Here is a 15,207-nt window from a genome sequence, read left to right as displayed (position 1 = left end):
GTCATCATGGAAGAGTGGGAGAGGACAACCTATGAAGCCCTGGTGAACTCCATGCTCTGGTGAACTCCATGCCCAAGACGGTTAAGGTAGTGCTAGAAAATAATGGTGGCCACACAAAATATTGAAATAGTGGGACCGATTTGGACATTTTCACTTAGGGGTGTAGTCACTTTCGTTGCCAGCGGTTTAGACATTAATTGCGGTGTATTGTGCTATTTTTGTTATACAAGCTGTACACACTACTTTACATTGTAGCAAAGGGTAATTTATTCAGTGTTGTCACATGAAAAGATAACCTCAAATATTTAGGGGTGTACTAACTTTTGTGAGATACTGTATATTATTGCTATATCAATAGTAATCAATACTTTTAACCACATCGTTCATATTCCCCACCATATTCTTTTTAAAATTGCTGCTAGTTTACATTGTTATGTATATTATTGCTATATTCCTGCTTTATATCCCTTCTTACCAGGTAGGAAAACGTAGATCAAATGCAGCCAGGGGTATCAACATTCATCGCTTCTAATTATGGGCCGGCAGAACTGGACTTGCCCGGTTCCTTTTCTTGTTTCTATACATAAGATTAATTATAAATCTTAGTGCAGTATTTAACTTTAGTCATGCCTTCTACGATAAGCCCAATGCGGTGATCTACAATCAGGCAAAGTTTGGAGCATTTTGAACCAGAGGGGACCGAGCTATGGACCTCTGAAAATGGCCCTGGAGAATAATAATAATAATAAAACGTACAAACATAAAAGGGTTCCAGCAACTTCGTTGCTTGGCCCCCTAAATATATAGAGAAATATACGATTATGGAAATGAAAATAAAAAATACACACAAATGAATGATCAAGGAATTAAACAGGGAACTAATATTGATTAATACACATTATTATTTTTTGAATGTATGAATATTTATTGATACATTTATTTCACAGGTTTGGTCCTCCATATCAGAACGTGGTTACATTTTCACCTTTTAATCAATTTGAGCAGATTCTGAAACACACATGATGCAGAGGAGAAATAACATGACTAAGCATGGTCGTCTTCTCCTACCTCAGTTTATGATAGCAAACTTTATAGGTGATTTTTCCACCTAGAGTCTATAATTTAATGTGGTTGCATTTGTTCAACACATTTGTTTCATCTGCTAGTCACCACTGTTTGGCAAAAGCCTCAGACTTAATTTGATATTTCAATTTTTCTTTACAGGAATTCCTGCTCCAAAGAGAGTGTCAGTATTAAATATCATATGCAAAATGGTCACTAGCCATGTAATTTCCTAGCTTATTACTATTTTTACATTTTAGTAATTTAGCACATTATTACTCTTTCAAATAATGTTCATTCAGTTGTTTTAATTATTAATTGTTTTCATTCAATGAACTAGATAAAAGGTTTGTTATACTTTAAAAAACTGAGGTAGGAGAAGCCGACCATGCGACTTGTTTTTCCTCCTCTTTTTCACAAAGTTTAAACACGTGTGTTCCAGAATCTACTCAGATTGGTTAAAACATGACATGCTCATTGGTCAGAAATGTTTTGTGACAAAACTTTGTGCAGCCGTATTTTACATTGGGAAGTGTAATTAATGAGTTGCATGATTCCAAATATCAAGTTAGTTACAAATATGCAGATCTTTTTCATAAATACAAAACGTATGCTGCCGTTTTATTTTCATAGACCTGTGCCTAGAGAAAAAAAATCTTACATCGTAGACAAAATCATAACCACAAACCCAGAAAACAACTTACTTGAACTGTTGAATCCTCAGCTGCTGCAAGTCCAGATGAATGGTACAGTTGACGGCAACACAGGCAGGCATCATTAGCTTTTAATGCTTCTTGTTGTGTCTTGATCTGAATAGCTGCAGATGCTAAAACGCCTTCAGCAATCTACCGTCACGAGATTACACTCTACACAATTTTTCCTTCTGCATGTCCATGTCACACAAACTCGTTCATGTCACAGAATAAGTTAATACATTTGTCCGTGACAAATTTGTCCAAGCAGAATCCAAGGAACATTTCTTTCACAAAATCAAAACCAAAATGTTTTTGTTATTGTATTGGAATTGTCTTTTTGGGCTAGATAAGCTACTGGTTGCAGGACCGGCAGCTGCCACGGAGCCCATGAATAGGTGTGCCACCCCACCGTAATTAGGGCCTTTTGTACAAACACCCATGATCAACAGTAAATAATGAAGCCCAGTAGCCCAGTGCCACAAGATATTGGTTTGTGTGTTCTTGTGGTCTAGAGATAAATCACTAAAACAGATGATTAAACAGCCTCCCAGGGGAAAAGGACAGTGAGTTCAAGCAAATGGGGGAGTGGGGCAACATAGGTTGTGAAGGCATGACTTACTGCAGGGGCTGTTTTGATGGGGATGAACAAGATGTGAAAATGACAGGATGGGTGCAAGCTCTGGTCTACATCTGGAGCCCTTAGCCGGGATATCCTCGTCCATCTGCTCCCCTGCATTCTCTTGATCGGCCCACACCACAACCCTCTCCCTGAGGACCAGGTGCTCCAGGTCCTGGTTCTCAGCCTCATCGGCAGCTGTAATCAGGCCTGAACCTTTCAACTTGCAGTACTGTTTGCTGTAGGCTGGCAGCAGCATGTGTACCATCCTGATTCAAAGAAAGAATAAAACAGACTTAATCTTCACAATGAATTATGGTTTTAGGGACAAGAGAAAAAAAGCATACTTAAGTCTAACAAGGCATTTTGTGCTTTGGGGATAGTGAATGATCAGCTATGCTGTTCATAATCACAAATGGACAAAATTGTACGATATATATTTTTTTATATAAAGATATATTTCTGAATAGCATAGGTGAATATTTGACTTAAATAATTTGTTAGTATTCAAATGCAGAAAGCAGTCTCGCTTTAAATGATGTTTATCGTATAGTGCTTAAAGTTTTGTAATGCCTTCCTTTTCAATATACAAATAATTACCTATCTTTTATAACTGTATGACATGCTTTATGAGGGGTTAATTAACAGTGTGAACCAGTGCTTTATATAGTAACAATACTCATTTGAGGCTTCACAAGGTATATATAAAACATTCTCATGCAATGCCAGAATAGTTACATTCCTGGGATCACCAAATGTGATTAATAGCTACTCATAGGCACGAAGAAATGGGGGCCCCCATCTTACCTGTATAGCTACTACTGTACTGCAGGATGACAATAATGCAAATATTGTTGGTATGGCCCTTTTGAAATGGGTTTTGAAAAATTAATTTGTTTCTCCCAGATTCCAGATAGAATTAAGACTTAACTCATGTATAAAAAGTTGTGTCTTCCCCAAGGTTATTGTCACAATAATTTTTTTTCTTCTAAAGTATATTTTCACAACCCTTTCTATTGTTACAGACCTAGAAGCAAGCAGCACAAGGTAACTAGTCAACTAACCCAATAGGAAAATCAGTTTACCATAGTAGCTAGCTGGCTCAGTTAAAAAAAGACATTTAGGTAGTCTGTGATGGTTATATCATAGCCACCTGTCATTAAAATAAATATAATAATCCAGCCATTATAGGGAGTTTTCCCAATTCCCTATTTAACGGTTTGTCTGGTTAATCACATAGCTACACTCTCACTTATCCAGCTAATGGTCACCAGATTTCAGCTAAAAATAATAATGTTTGAAAAAGCACTTAGAAACATTTCCTTTTCTTTTATGTCAACTCAGTATGCATGTGTGTAACCACTACTGGTTTTCTTGAGTAGGACAGAAGAGAAAGGCCATCAAACCCAGAATATTTCTCCAAGTCTTGCTAAATTCTTCCACAACTTACTGCCGAAATTCAGAATAACGGCAGTCAGGAAGGCTTCCTGCTGTCTCAGGACCAATTCTACCAGTGCGAAGGGAAGATGAGAAATTCAGTCAACTTTGGCCTCTATCAAAATGGCAGAGCAATAGCCATTGGCTCAATTGGCAAACTTGAACAACCAAGCAACCCCTACACCCTTCTCTGCATGGGCAGACTTAAACAATAATTCAGGCCAGGAAATTGACTCCATCCCAGGCTAAACCTATTTGTTGATGTAACGGGTACAAAGCTTGTTATAAATTTGGCCACTATGTTAATCTGTGAAGAAAGTTATCCACACTCAGTGGCGGGCCATGTATTTTGTATTGTTCTAAAAATGGTGAGTCTGATTTTTTCATCTTTTTAAATACAAGCCTCAGTTTAAAATTACTTTTCATTGATCTTTTAACTATTTCTGTTTTAAAATCTACTTTTCCATTTTTAATCCAGCAAGGTTTTCCTGATAATTTTCTGATTATTGGGTTATCTCCATGTTGTCAAATATGTCCACGTCTTGTAAAAATTAAGATTTTAATTAGGAAACAAATTACACATCGGAGATACTTCGTCATTTTTATAAGATTAATCGATTGGATTGATCTTTTAGGATGTAGATCATCGATTAAAAGACTTAAAAATGTGCAACCCTGGTACTCAGACCTGGAAAAGCTTAAAAGAAAAAAAGATGAATGGGGCATAATCCAGAAGGAGGTAGCAGTTGGCCCAATGACCCATCAAAGAGAAGTTTTAGCCGAAAAATCTATTTCTCTATCAAAAGTGATTCCCCTTGTGTTATTTCTTCTCAGAACAACTGCAGCCATTGAGCGTCATGGTTGATCCCTTGCCATAGAACTAGCACTGTAATGTCAATGCAGATTCAGTGAGATTGAAACCTTTGTCGTCCTGCCAGCACGTTCTTGGACATAAGGTTAAAAAACCTTGCATTTCATGACCAAGGCAAAAAAATAAAAAATGTGAATCCTCAGGCAGAAACACAGGCAGTCCATCAGCCCACTCCAGAGTCACCACCATCTGGCCTCGGCACTTGAACCAAACTCTGCCTCTGCACCTATAACAAGTCCTGCATCACCAGTGACTCCTGCACCTACCCCAAAACTGGATAATTAAATGAAACGCGCCATCACTGAGGACCCACTACGTTGGTGGCAAAAGCATGAACAAAAATTCCCATCCCTACGCAGACTTGCCAAAAAATACCTGAGATGTCGTTGCTTCATTAGTACCCTCAAATCTTTTTTTTTTAAAGGTGTGTGAGTTAATGAACCAAAGAATAATCAGACTGAAGGGGAAAAATGTCAACATGCTGCTGTTTCTGAACAAAAGCCTATCAGTGGGGAAAGAATCAAATAACCCAGGTTGTGTGGCCTTTTTGCACTGGGAAATTTCAACATAACAATCCTTTGATACAGCCTATATTACAAGTGTTAACCTCAAGTGCATCCTGCTTGGGGCTGTTAGAAGCGCTGCTGTGACTTCCAAGAACAGTGTGGCTTCACTTCTCTTCTTGATATAGCCGCTTTCACTTAAGGGTAAAGTATTAGCCTGAATGTACAGAATAACTCCGGAAAGGAGTTATAATATAATGCAACATATGTTGAAGGCTGTTCAACAATATAATGTTTTATTGCTGTGAGTAAAAAGAAACCTTGGGGTTTCGGGCTAGGTGTTTTCTAAAAGCACTTTGTGAAAACTACTAATGTAAAAAGGGCTTTAAAAATAAATGGGATTGACTGAATACAACATTGACACGTAATGTGAGATAAACAAAACCACTGGCTTCAAACTGAAGTGTTGCAATGCAACTGTTGTTGATCAGGACGCACAGTTTCAATGCATGAATTTGGACAACGCTACAAAATGCCAATTCCAGGCTGGAACAAAGTTGAATAATGGCTTAAAAAATGACTTCATGCATTGAATCTTAAGAACTCATGGTATGCGTTAAAACAGGACATCCCACCAAATTCAGACCAAGAGCTGACCGAATGGTGCACACAGAAGTCTATAAAAATTCCAGGGTTACATCAAGGGATGTACAGGCACAGTGCATGAGTGTCAAAAAGAGACTGCACGAAAATGGCCTACATGGGAGGTAAGACAGACATGAGATTTTTTTTTACAAAATATTGAAGACAACTGACATTCATTTTATGGGTTCACATAGGGTTCACATAGACTTGACAAAATCTAATTCATGGACTTTCACCTAAACCAAGTAATACCAGCATATATTTTTATTAACTTTAAAAAAGAACAACATAAACACCATATTATTTATCAAGTATCCTCTCTACTTACGAAGAATCTACAAAAATAAATGAGCTCATGTATACTGTCACATATTGAATGTTTTTTCTCCATTTCTTTTACATTACCCATTAAATGATGTGTTTATTTAAAGTTAACAAAGATAGTCCAATTCAATAGAGAATTGCATCAGAAAATCAACGGTCCAAAACCTGTCTGTACCATATATGGTTCAAAAGCTAGACACAAATTACAAAACCGATTCCAAAAAAATTGGGACACTGTACAATTGTGAATAAAAACAGAATGCAATGATGTGGAAGTTTCAAATGTATTCAGAATACAACATATGACATATCAAATGTTTAAACTGAGAAAATTTATCACTTTAAGGGAAAAATAAGTTGATTTTAAATTTCATGGCATCAACACATCAACAAAGTTGGGACAAGGCCATGTTTACCACTGTGTGGCATCCCCTCTTCTTTTTATAACAGACTGCAAATGTCTGGGGACTGAGGAGACAAGTTGCTCAAGTTTATGAATAGCAATGTTGTCCCATTCTTGTCTAATACAGGCTTCTAGTTGCTCAACTGTCTTAGGTCTTCTTTGTCGCACCTTCCTCTTTATGATGCGCCAAATGTTTTCTCTTGGTGAAAGATCTGGACTGCAGGCTGGCCCGGATCCTTCTTCTATGCAGCCACGACATTGTGATTGATGCAGTATGTGGACTGGCATTGTCATGTTGGAAAATGCAAGGTCTTCCCTGAAAGAGACGACGTCTGGATGGGAGCATATGTTGTTCTAGAACTTGGATATAACTGTCAGCATTGATGGTGCCTTTCCAGATGTGTAGGCTGCCCATGCCACACGCACTCATGCAACCCCATACCATCAGAGATGCAGGCTTCTGAACTGAGCGCTGATAACAACTTGGGTTGTCCTCTTTAGTCCGGATGACATGGCGTCCCAGTTCTCCAAAATGAACTTCAAATTCTGATTCGTCTGACCACAGAACACTTTTCCACAGTCCATTTAAAATGATCCTAGGCCCAGGGAAAACGCCTGCGCTTCTGGATCCTGTTTAGATACGGCTTCTTTTTTGACCTATAGTTTTAGCCGGCCACGGCGAATGGCACGGTGGATTGTGTTCACCGACAATGTTTTCTGGAAGTATTCCTGAGCCCATGTTGTGATTTCCATTACAGTATCATTCCTGTATGTGATGCAGTGCTGTCTGAGGGCCCGAAGATCACGGGCATCCAGTATGGTTTTCTGGCCTTGACCCTTACGCACAGAGATTGTTCCAGATTTTCTGAATCTTTGGATGATATTATGCACTGTAGATGATGATAACTTCAAACTCTTTGCAATTTTTCTCGGAGAAACTCCTTTCTGATATTGCTCCACTACTTTTCGCCGCAGCATTGGGGGAATTGGTGATCCTCTGCCCATCTTGACTTCTGAGAGATACTGCCACTCTGAGAGACTCTTTTTATACCCGATCATGTTGCCAATTGACATAATAAGTTGCATATTGGTCCTCCAGCTGTTCCTTATCTGTACATTTAACTTTTCAGGCCTCTTATTGCTACCTGTCCCAACTTTTTTGTAATGTGTAGCTCTCATGAAATCCAAAATGAGCCAATATTTGGCATGACATTACAAAATGACTCACTTTCAACGTTCGATATGTTATCTATATTATATTGTGAATTAAATATAAGTTTGAGATTTGTAAATTATTCCATTCCTTTTTTACTCAGAATTTGTACAGTGTCCCAACTTTTTTGGAATTGGGTTTGTACTATGATCATTTTGCATGTTTAGAGTAAAAAGAACGCCACCAGATATAATTAAAAGTGGGAACAACTAAAGGGACTTGGTCCGCATTTGCTCACGCTCGAGTTAGAATGTATCCAAGAGAATGAAAGAACAAAAGCCATGACCATCAACACTATCAGTATCATAGCTCATAACATTTTGTTCTTTATAAATGGGTCTGATTAATAGCTTTGCTTTAAATAAAAGAAAGTCAATAAATGTGAGTCAGTAATAATTTTCAGAATAAAGACACACAACAGGCAGGCTGACAAATATAAAATCGTAATCTGAGGAAGTGGGGAAGACAATTCCCGCATGGAATAATATTTCATACCACTAGGTTGCTTGTTTGATGAGTAGAACAGCATCTAAGACAGGTTGTCAATACACCTTGGGGGTGCCCTGTCTGATAACTTCCACATCCACTCTACACACTTTTCCATCTTGAATGGGAATGGTATTGACGATGAGTCCAGTTGGCCAGTCATATGGATGTCTTTTAGAAAGAATACATTGCCAACTTCCAGGCACTTTGGCCGCCATCATCTCCAGAATATATAAGGAAGATCTTGTTCTTGTTTGTCATAAACACTCATTAAGGTCAAGTCTCCTGCAGGTGCTGCATTGATCTTGCATCAATATTCTGCATCAGGACCATAGCAGGTGTCAGTACAGGTGGCATATCCGGATCTGCAGACACAGGAACTAAAGGTCTGGTGTTCATTAAGGCCATGACTGCTGCCGTCAGCGTGGTCAGACACTTGAGACACATAAGTAGCGCCTTCCTTAAATAACATGGCATCTAGAAATTCCAATATTGTTTTCCAATACTTCACCCATATGTGGGCAATCCGAAGGATTGATGGTCCAGAGATAGTTGTGGTCACAATGGTAGGTGTTCAGTTCTATTTCTTCTGCTTTTTGTTTGAGTTGCTCCGAATGGAGCTGTTTTGCAGGGCCTCTGATGAAGGCAAATCTCAATGTATTAATGAAGCTTGAAGTTATCACCCTAAAACACACCATTCAAAACCAGTGAAAAAAAACACCCCAGCGCATGTTTGTGGGGCCTCCTTTGGTCTGTCAAGAGGTGATAGTCCAAACATGTCTAGCCACACGTGAGTGAATGAGTCAATCTAAAAGGTAAATGCAAACATCTTTGTTTTTGCATATTTCCCTTAATGTTTTCCATGTTAAACTTGGATATGACCATTGACACCAGCCTCTTTGGTTATCCACAGCCCAGCTGCGCAGATTGCGCCTTCTGTGAAGTTTCATCCCTGGTGTGCAACTTTCTAATGGTAATGACTTAATAGTAATATGGCGATGTAGTGATTCTTTGGTATAATGAGTTGATTTCTCTACCCAGGGAATATCTTCTGAGGATGTGCAGCCCCAAAATGTCAAACTCTTTGCAGGGATTATGGGATTCAAATTTAGTAAACTGACTTAAGATTTTTTCACATTTGGAGGGGCACTTAACTTCTTTGATGACTTCTTGTTGGATACTTTATTATAAAATTATTTGCCCTAGTGAATTGTCCAATTCATGCAGAAAAGCTTTAAAAACAAGAGCGAAATACCTGAATCTTTTCTGAGAGAAAGTATGTCATATAGTAATGACGCGTACTGAAACAATCACCTATAATAAAGCATAATGCACTATAATAAACTGTGCTGAGAGGTTTAAAACAGAGAAAGAAGCATTCATATAACATCCCCATAATCAATAACCAGCATGAAAGTCAACTGATCAATTTGCTACCTGCTAGATAATGTAAGGCATGACCTATTTCTACATAGAAAGCCAATTTTCATCCTGAGTGTTCTAACAAGTTCATCAATGTTTAAGGAAACATTGTCATCAATTCATATGCACAGGTACTTATTTGCAGGAAAATGCCCAATATGTGCATCAGATAGTAATCAAACCCAAATTTACATGAACCTTTTTAGATTTAGATCTTCCGGAGGAAATGCTCCCATTATTGGTCGGAAGAAATAATCTGCTGTTGGAAGGAATAACCTGATGCTTGACTGCTAACATCTGTGATTCTTTTGAGGAAATTAATGGCTTTGTTGTCAGTGGAGAAAGCGGTAATTCCATAAACAACACAAATTCCTCATGGTTTCTCTCCTTGCAATGCGGCTCGTCACAGGACACTATAGAGCCGGGGGGGTGGTGGGGGGGGGGCTATGAACCGCACTTTCCAGAGTGGCTCGATGATATAGGAGACTGTGATGGGCACTCCAGAACCTTCAACATTTTCTCTTAAAACTACTGGAAGGTCAACTTGGCCTTGTGCTTAGGCATTGTCGTGCTGGAAAGTGCATCCCATTCGCAGCTTTCGCGCAGAAGAATGCAAATTGTCTGCCAATATTTTCTAAGAACATGCTGCAATCATCTTGCCATACATTTTTACCAGACTCCCAGTGCCTTTAGAACTCACACACCCCCAAAACATATGTGAGCCACCACCATGCTTCACAGTGGGGATGCTATTTTGTTCACTATATGCCTTGTATATACCCCTCTCCAAACATAGCGCTTATGATTGTGACCCTAAAGCTCTATTTTGGTGTCGTCATTCCAAACCACAGTGTGCCGTATGCTGTGAGACATGTCAAGGTGTTGTCGGGCATATTATAACCAGGCTTTTGTGGCACTGGTGCAGCAAAGCCTTTCTGGCAATTCGACCACGCAGCTAATTTCTGTTCAATTATCGTCGTATTGTGCTCCTTGAAACAACCACACCGTCTTTACCAGAGCAGCCTGTATTTCTCCTGAGGTTACCTGTGGGTTTTTCTTTGTATCCCGAACAATTTTTCAGGCAGTTTTGGCTTACTGACGCCCTGATCCAGGTCTGGGAAGAGACCTGGATCAGGGTCAAACAGCAGCAGCAAACATTTTGTTTACTTTGGATCTGTCACTTAAACTTATTTGCAAAGGATATAAAAAAATTTATCATTAGATGTACAATTATTATATTTTTCTCATCAAGTAAGCCTTTTAAAAAAGGATGTTTAATAATGCAAATGTATATAAATACCTGAACAGAAAGTGGCAGCAGGCACTGGAATCAAGCTGGCGCAGAATCCTCAATACCTACGGAGGGGCGCCGGTCTACCGATTACTCATTGCTATCCGGGTGGTTGAGCAATAACTATGGATATCACGTTGATGCAAGATTCTTTAATTAAAAGTGTGTGGCATTCTGAAAACTCTTGTGTATTAACCATGAGATTCATTGAGATTCAAACAGCAAGTCGCAACATTTTATTTTAAAATAAATGTAACCGAAAAAGCTTATTGTCCAAACCGAAGCAACAGTGCCGTGAAAATTAAAAGCCCCCTTTCTGATTTCCTCAATTATCGAAAATGTGTCACTCTGAATGGTTTCAGATCTTCATAAAAAATGTGATGAAGATCACGAAATATGAAAATAACCCAAATATACAAAATTCTGCACACCCAGGCTTGGATTACAACCAGCCCTGTTGAATCTAAACATTACTAATATAGAACCACACCATCAGTGTGAAGTAGGTCTACAAGCTATCAAGCAGTACACCATGTGGCGATCAAAAGAAACTCAGGGAAGATATTAGAAAAAAAGTTGAGATGCATCAGTCAGGAAAGGGTTAGAAACCCATTTCTAAAGATCTGGGACTCCAGCAAACCACAGTGAATTACATTATCTCAAAATGGAGAAAACTTGGTACCAAGGTGAATCATCCCAGGAGTGCCCAGTTTACAAAGATTCCTCTAAGGGCACAATGACGACTCATCCAGGAAGTCACAAAAACACCCAGTGCAACACCTAAGGAACAGCAGGCCTGTCTAGCCTCAGCTTAGGTCAGTGTTCATAATTCGACAATAAGAAGGATTGGGCAAAAATGTAATTAATGGGAGAATTGCAAGATGCACACACAGCTGACTAAGAGAAACAGTGCTTCACTCCTGATGAAGAGATGGACCCACGTACCAATTTTCAATACTATAAGTCACATGGGGTGGGCACGGTGAGGTTTCAAAGTTGGACACTTTGGAGGCTTAAGACAGCGCCATCTTAAGTCCGATTTGCATGGGATTGTATGAGAAGTTATGGCCTTCAGGCTTTCACTGGCATGCAAATTTGGGCCCTTTCGCACCATTTTATCTCACAGGAATCTTCAAAAAAAGCTTCACAAGAGCATAATAAAAATGTAAATGACTGTTACAAAAACAAGTGTTTCACCAATCAACTGCAGAAACACTAAATATAATAATTATAATTTCATACACAACCAAGCACCCAGAGTGGCCTGTGAATAATGTCCAATGGCCAACAGATGGTCAGAAATGACTGCAAACTGAAAGGTCGCAAGCACAATAGCTTCAAAAACAGCATGTATGGCCACAAAAGGGCAAAGCGCCCTTCCAAGCCATTGCGAGTGCTATAACACCTATTGCTCATTATATTCGCATCATCAATCAGATATTGTGAATCTAGATAGTGCATAAAAGTAACACATGGTACATTCAAATGCATGGCAATGGTGACCATTAAATCAGGTTTATTGAGAGATCTTGAGTGAAGGAGCGCTAACACGATGACTGTCGGCTGTCTGGTTGGAAGACTGCTTTCACAAAAGGTTAATGCAATACTTTTGTAAAGAATCGTAATAACATAGTTGTCCACTTCCTTTGAGAGCCACGCTGTCAGAAGAGTTGTGCTGTGCTTCTGAAACAAGCATGGTGCGCATTAAAGAGGTCTGTCTCAAACCCCCCCAGGCTCAGCCGTCAGCAAATCCTCTTCCCCTGCGACAATCTGCGGTTACACCACAAACCGCAGTGTTGAGCCACATACAGAACTGTGGGTGAAAATACTCTTAACCGCGACAGCCTTAGTTTAGGGCCATTATAATTGGGTAGCAATGTATTAACATGAGTGTGTGCTACACTGCAGCACAACATTTGCTAAAGGGCCCCACTTAGTCATGGTATGCTGGCCAAATACCTTTTTCATGGGCTTTATTGCTGAAATATAACTATTATAACCAATTTAACATTATGCTAATATCTGTCAGAAAAAAAAAAACTAAATTACAACAGGAGGTCCTGGGATAGAAAACCACTCTACTGGGATTGCATGACAATGTTTTAAATATACTGAGAAGACTGAATTGAAAATATATTAAGCCTTCATGAAGCAGTGCTTATGCAACCCTTTATAAAGCACAGCTTTGTCGGTTTTGACACAGGCATTTACGTCACAGTTATGCAATGTTTATGAATTATTTATAAAGCACAACATGGTTATAAATGCTTTGTAACACTTAATTAGCGCTTAAGGTAATATGAAACATATAAGCATAATGTCATTTAATGTAAGAACGAAACAGTAGGTAGTTATTATTCTAATAACATTTTACCCATTCTGAGGTATTTGTCTCTCATTGAATTGAGTATGGACAAAAAAACAATTGGACAGAAATCAACAATTTGGTATGATGACCATATTCCACATCACATGTTAAAACCACTAATAGGAGAAATTACCTACTTCTTAGTCTGTTTGTTCTCCTGATCCTGAAGACTGATGAGGTGGGTCATTTGCTCAATGTGCTGCTTGAGGTCCTCGACCTGTAGCAGCAGCCTGTGGCATTGAAGTTCTTTCTGGAGTTCCTGAGGGGGAAAATGAAGAAAGAGAAATTACAGCAAGGGAATATTGAGTGACCCTGTCTACAGCTAGACAACAAGCTGGTAGGGAGACAGAGGCACAAGAATGAGTCTTGAGGGTTTTATTTTGTGCCATGCTTCATCTCTGAGAACCTTTCTTCTGGGTAAAAATAAAAACAATCTGCCATCCACCGCTGACGCAAGAGTATAGAAAACGACAACAGAGAACATCTGACAAGCAGATGCGTCATTGTTCTGTGCCACTTCCTAGAAGAGGGGGAAAAACATTGACATGGTTTTAGGTAACTGGCTGTGTGAGGGAAGCATAAAGACCATTGATTTATTCCTCTCAGTCATCCAGCAGTAAACAAAAGCAATAAAATAAGCACAATTCAAATTACTAGAAGAAGGGGGGGCAGAATACAAATCAATATTTTTTAAATAAATAACAAGTGTTGCACTAAGATTTACCTGCTTGTGATATTCCTATTCTTTCCAAACTCACTCAGGAAGATGGAAAACAATATTTCAGACAAGAAACGTTTCATATTTTGTTTAACCATTTATTAGAGACAAATGCACATGCAACATGCATTCAAAGTAACTTCCTGCCATTACGTGACTGTGTATACAATTCTACTAATAACAATATTAATAGCAATAGCTAGAGGCAATGAGCAAGGTATCCCCCAGCAATAAGGATTGGGTACCAGAACCGGGTTTGTGGGTGGGTTCAGCAACCAAATGCTAAGATAACCAAGGACCCAAAATGAGTGCCCTTTTAGATAAGACAATCTTAACTGTGGAAGGAGCAATTCCAACCTCAGTTGATGCATAGCTAAACTAAGCCGCAAAGAACTAATTACATAATTGATTAATCTGTCAATTATTCAGATTAATTGACTAAACTGATAAAAATATTCCAGGTAAACATTTGTGTTGTATTTAGTTATAAAATAGGTGTTTCAGGCCTATGCTGTGATGCCTACTAACGTACAGTAAACGGCAATATACACTCACCTAAAGGATTATTAGGAACACCTGTTCAATTTTACATGAATGCAATTATCTAATCAACCAATCACATGGCAGGGTGTGGTCCTGGTCAAGACAATCTCCTGAACTCCAAACTGAATGTCAGAATGGGAAAGAAAGGTGATTTAAGCAATTTTGAGCGTGGCATGGTTGTTGGTGCCAGACGGGCCAGTCTGAGTATTTCACAATCTGCTCATTTACTGGAATTTTCACGCACAACCATTTCTAGGGTTTACAAAGAATGGTGTGAAAAGGGAAAAACATCCAGTATGCGGCAGTCCTGTGGGCGAAAATGCCTTGTTGATGCTAGAGGTCAGAGGAGAATGGGCCCACTGATTCAAGCTGATAGAAGAGCAACTTTGACTGAAATAACCACTCGTTACAACCGAGGTATGCAGCAAAGCATTTGTGAAGCCACAACACGCACAACCTTGAGCCGGAGGGGCTACAACAGCAGAAGACCCCACCGGGTACCACTCATCTCCACTACAAATAGGAAAAAAAGGCTACAATTTGCACGAGCTCACCAAAATTGGACAGTTGAAGACTGGAAGAATGTTGCCTGGTCTGATGAGTCTCAATT

General features: G+C 39.1%; 1 protein-coding gene across 1 annotated transcript in view; it reads right to left on the bottom strand.

The window, feature by feature from the left end:
- Positions 1–15,207, bottom strand: part of kif18a (kinesin family member 18A) — a 102,621-nt gene that overhangs the window by 27,018 nt on the left and 60,396 nt on the right. The window contains exons 12-13 of the mRNA XM_010890491.5: positions 13,474–13,595; positions 2,377–2,642 (exon numbers count right to left, since the gene is read on the bottom strand). Of these exons, the coding sequence (XP_010888793.1) occupies positions 2,377–2,642; positions 13,474–13,595 (388 nt within the window). The remainder of the gene's footprint in view (positions 1–2,376; positions 2,643–13,473; positions 13,596–15,207) is intronic.

The sequence above is a fragment of the Esox lucius genome, chromosome 2 (assembly GCF_011004845.1).
Source record: "Esox lucius isolate fEsoLuc1 chromosome 2, fEsoLuc1.pri, whole genome shotgun sequence".
Taxonomy (NCBI): Eukaryota; Metazoa; Chordata; class Actinopteri; order Esociformes; family Esocidae; genus Esox; species Esox lucius.
This window is presented reverse-complemented; position numbering and strand designations above follow the sequence as displayed.